The sequence below is a fragment of the Triticum aestivum genome, chromosome 5D (genome assembly GCF_018294505.1).
Source record: "Triticum aestivum cultivar Chinese Spring chromosome 5D, IWGSC CS RefSeq v2.1, whole genome shotgun sequence".
Classification (NCBI taxonomy): domain Eukaryota; kingdom Viridiplantae; phylum Streptophyta; class Magnoliopsida; order Poales; family Poaceae; genus Triticum; species Triticum aestivum.
The window spans coordinates 313,293,365-313,297,577 of NC_057808.1; the positions used below are offsets into that span (position 1 = coordinate 313,293,365).

At 46.1% G+C, this 4,213-nt stretch overlaps 1 protein-coding gene across 1 annotated transcript; it reads left to right on the forward strand.

Moving 5' to 3' along the window:
- Positions 1-453: 453 nt before the first annotated feature.
- On the forward strand, positions 454-1,931 carry LOC123124756 (uncharacterized). Its single transcript, XM_044545316.1, has 2 exons — positions 454-1,241; positions 1,350-1,931. The coding sequence occupies exons 1-2, from the start codon at positions 585-587 to the stop codon at positions 1,557-1,559; spliced, it is 867 nt and encodes a 288-aa protein (XP_044401251.1). The 5' UTR covers positions 454-584; the 3' UTR covers positions 1,560-1,931.
- Positions 1,932-4,213: the final 2,282 nt, after the last annotated feature.

Below are 4,213 nucleotides of genomic sequence, written 5' to 3' on the forward strand. Positions count from 1 at the left end.
TTTGCACCGAAAAAAAAGTGTTGGTCATCTCGACTAAATATAGAATACGGACTGTAATTCCTGCGCCTTATTCTCGATATACATTCACAGTTCAGACTCCATTACTGAGCAATACTAGCATGCAATGCCTGCGTGTATTAGCGAGAATTAATTAGGTGATTATTGCATCAATCAGTAATAATGTTGGCCATTGTAAATGCAATGCCTGAGCATCTAAACAAAATTCTTTTGTTAAATAGGGGCGCTCAGCACTGTGTGGAATTAAAAAAAAAGGGAGGGATGAGATGAAAAAGCCATAACCGCGGGAGAGAATGGCATGGCGGTTAATGAGGAGCGAGTGGGTGGCGCCGCCCCGGCGTCCCCGGCTTTCAAGGGGCGGTTACCGCGCGAAGCAATCGTTAAGACCACCACTAATCACTGCGCTTGCCTCTGTGTTAAGACCCACCCCAGCAAACTCAAGTTGAGCCGCCGCCTCCACCTCCACCTCCTCCACCTCGCTTGACCCCGTCCCAGGGCGGTTGAGCTCTGCAGCGAGACACCAGCAGCGCGCAGCATTAGCAAAGATAGCAAGCAACCACGCCCCGATGTCCATGGCCCCGCTCAGCTTCCGCCCGACACCCACCGCGCGCCCGCTGTTCCACTGCTTCCATGACGGCGCCGACCGGGACGTCAGCTTCCTGCAGGACGTCCATCCCGACGTCGGCGACGCGCTCCTGGGCTTCGTCTACGACCCGCTCGACCCCGCCGTCAACGCCGGCCTCGACGAGTTCCTCAACATCCCGCCCTACGACGACGACGAGGACGACGAGGACGGCGGCCAGCAGCGCTGCGCCAAGAAGCCGCGCGCGGCGGGCTTGGAGGAGGACTCGTGGTTCGACTTCACGGCGGCGGACGGAAGCCTCGCCCAGAAGTGGGACAATGCCTGCACGCAGCAGGTGCCGGAGTTCCTCCCCGAGTTCGTGCTGCCACTGCCCCCGCCCCCGCCTCCGCCGCCGCAGGTGTACCCGCCGTTCGTGCGCGGAGCCGACGCCAAGAAGCTGCAGGCCGCGGGCAACGGGTCGTCGCAGAGCGCCGCGGCGAGGGAGCGCCGGAGGCGGATAAGCGAGAAGACGGCGGAGCTGTCGCGCCTCATCCCCGGTGGCCACAAGCTCAACACCGCCGAGATGCTGCAGGAGGCCGCGCGCCACGTGAAGCTCCTCCAGGCCCAGGTCGGCATGCTCACCCTCCTGAACAACATCGAGGTAATTAACACGGCCACGGCATTACAAACGTACCTTGATCAATGTTGATCAATCCCTCTCGTTCAATGCAGTGTCAATTGTGTTAAGAATTCTCGTTTTCTTTTTCAGGACGAGAAGGTGCCGGCCATGGCGCAGGAGCACATGCACGCGCTGCTCGTGTGCGGCGGCATGCAGGAGCGGCTGGCCGCCGAGGGCAAGTGCCTGGTGCCGAGGGCGCTGGTGGACACCATCGCCAAGGACGCCGCCGTCAGGTCGAACGCGCTGGTGAACAGGGACCTCACCCGGTTCACGGAGTCGCTGGCCGCGGAGAAGAAGTAGCCAGGTGCGCGCGGAGTCGCCGGTCGTGGCTGCCGCGCGCGCATCGGAGCGCGCGGCCGTGCACGGCGTGGGCGTCCTTTTTTGAGAACGCCGCCGCTGCATGCATGCGCGCGCCGCCGCTTGTCGTCGTCGCGTGTATTGCTGACCCCTGACGACGACGACGCCTGTCTATAACTGATCGGTGGATTAGGTGTAGGCAATCACGATTGATTTAGAAAGACCACGTCCTTTTAATTTCATTATTACTAGGATATTTTAATTGGTTTCGTAGGGCACCTGTGCAGTGACACTGACATTGTGTTCTACACAGCTGAATTTTGTAGTAATAATCTCTTCACTGATGTTGTGATTCTCGGTACATTGGTGACTGATAGTTGGGGTTTATTTATCTTCTCAATAATAAGATCTTTGCAAGAAAGACCATGTTCTCTGAGTTTTTCTTTAGATTCTTTCTTATCCTTTTGCGTGTCCCTAAGTACATGGTTAGTCACACGATTGCAGTACGATGCTGCAATTCTCGTTCGTCACAGTACATGTATTTTACCCTTCTCCTGCCGTGCTAACATTTTTGCTAATCAGTTCGGTGTTTTTATTTAAAAAAATCACACTGATTCTTTTTTCACCTAGGAAAGCGATTAGTATTTCTTTTAGAGGAAAGCATATCGCTTAGTCACCTAAATAAAAGCAGAGTGCTCAGGGCATCTCCAACGATGATCCACAAATTTGCTCCGACATCCATGCGCGGACAGGGGGTAGTTAGCGGACACCGATGCCCAAGGTGGCCATCCAATGCTGCCCGCATACATTTCAAAACAACTTCTCAACTAACCGGAGGAAATTAATGCAAACATGGCGGATTTTCATACAAACCAGACGAGATGCATGCTAACACGGCGGATTTCATTACATTTCAAACATTTAGAACAAAAAAAGCGATCCAACCCTAAACCTACCCTACGCTGGCGGTCGGCGTCCACTTCCGCTGTATTCCACATCGGCGACCACGTCCTCCATCTGCCATCTCCATGAACGGGGTTCAAGACCTGTAAGTGAAGGTGCGGTCTCCAGCGAGGACGAGTAGATCATGGGAGAGGGACCGGCCCACTTTGGACACAATGCCCTGCCGCCTCCCATGCCCTATTCATCCTCTTAATGGACGTGTTGATCCACCAAACTTGTGGTTGGACTCACCTCCTATATTTATTCTTGAATATTTAGCAAATGATGTAAGCGTTATCTAATTTTAAAATAGCTAGCCATGAAGACTTTTTCCTAAAAAAAAGCTCACCTACCGCAGTAAGTACTCCGCCCCAGGTTAAAATTTACACCAATACGTCTGTGTCATACGAGAAATAACACTAACTATGGCGCAAATCATGGGACGAATGAATGGCCCAGATAACAGGATCATCTGACCACAGGCTCAGAAAAGAAATTTCGTTTCTTTAATTCCTTTCTCGGTTTTCTTTGTATACTTTTGGTTTTACTTTGCTTTTCTCTTTGTTTCTTTTCGGTTTTACTTGTTTTCTTTTTTAATATGTGTCTACTTTTTCTGCAGTACACAATGTACAGTTTTAGCGCACACGCGAAATATTTTTTTGGCATTTTTCATGTACATGATGTACTTTTTTTAAAATTCATGTGTTGAACACTTTTTTGAATACACGGTAATATTTTCCAAATCCACGTTTCACATTTTGTAATAATAATTAACATTTTCTAGACTATCCGTACATTTAAACAAATTCATAAACATTTTTGAAGCATGTGAATATTTTTCTAAAATGTCAAATAAACTTTCGTAATTGAAATACATATTCTTTTAACCTACGGAAACATTTTTTAATTTGTACAAACAATTTTTAAAATGTCACCAATATATTTTTGAATCTTTAGAATTTTTCTCTGAAATGCCATGTACATTTTTTAGTGGTATGAAATATTTTTTCTTATATTACTCAAACATCGTTTTTACATTGTAAACACTTTTTAGGAAAATATCAGAGATATATTTATGAAAATCATGATTTGTTTATTCAAAAATATAACGTACATTTTATTGAATGTATTAAATATATTGTTTGAATTACTCAAACTTTCTTTACATTGTGTAAACATTTTTCAAATGTCACATACATTTTGAAACGCGTGATATTTTTTATATGTTACAAACATTTTTCATACACATGATTAACATAGTTTTATACACATTTAATATTATCAAATGCATGATTAACATTTTCATAATTTTATGTAAATTATGTTTTTTAGCCTATATATAATATAGTCAGAATATTTGGACATATAAAAAATACTAAAAATAATGCAAAAATAAAAAAAATGTGAAGAAAAACGAAAAAACATGGTTGACATCAGCATGATACTGCACGTGGTTACTGGGCCGGCCCAGCAACACCTCCCTTCAGGCGCCCACGCGCCAACGCCGATGGTCCGGGCCATGTAGACATTGCTCTTTTTTTTTCTGGTTGGCTCGACCGCATTTAGCATATTAAAAGAAAAAAATCGCCAAAAAGAAAAAATTGCGAATGATAAAAAGTTCAGGAATTTTGAAAAACGTTCATCAACATGGAGAAAAGTTCATCTAATTTAAAGAAATTTTATCCATTCCGAAAAAGGTTCATCAGTTTTGAAAA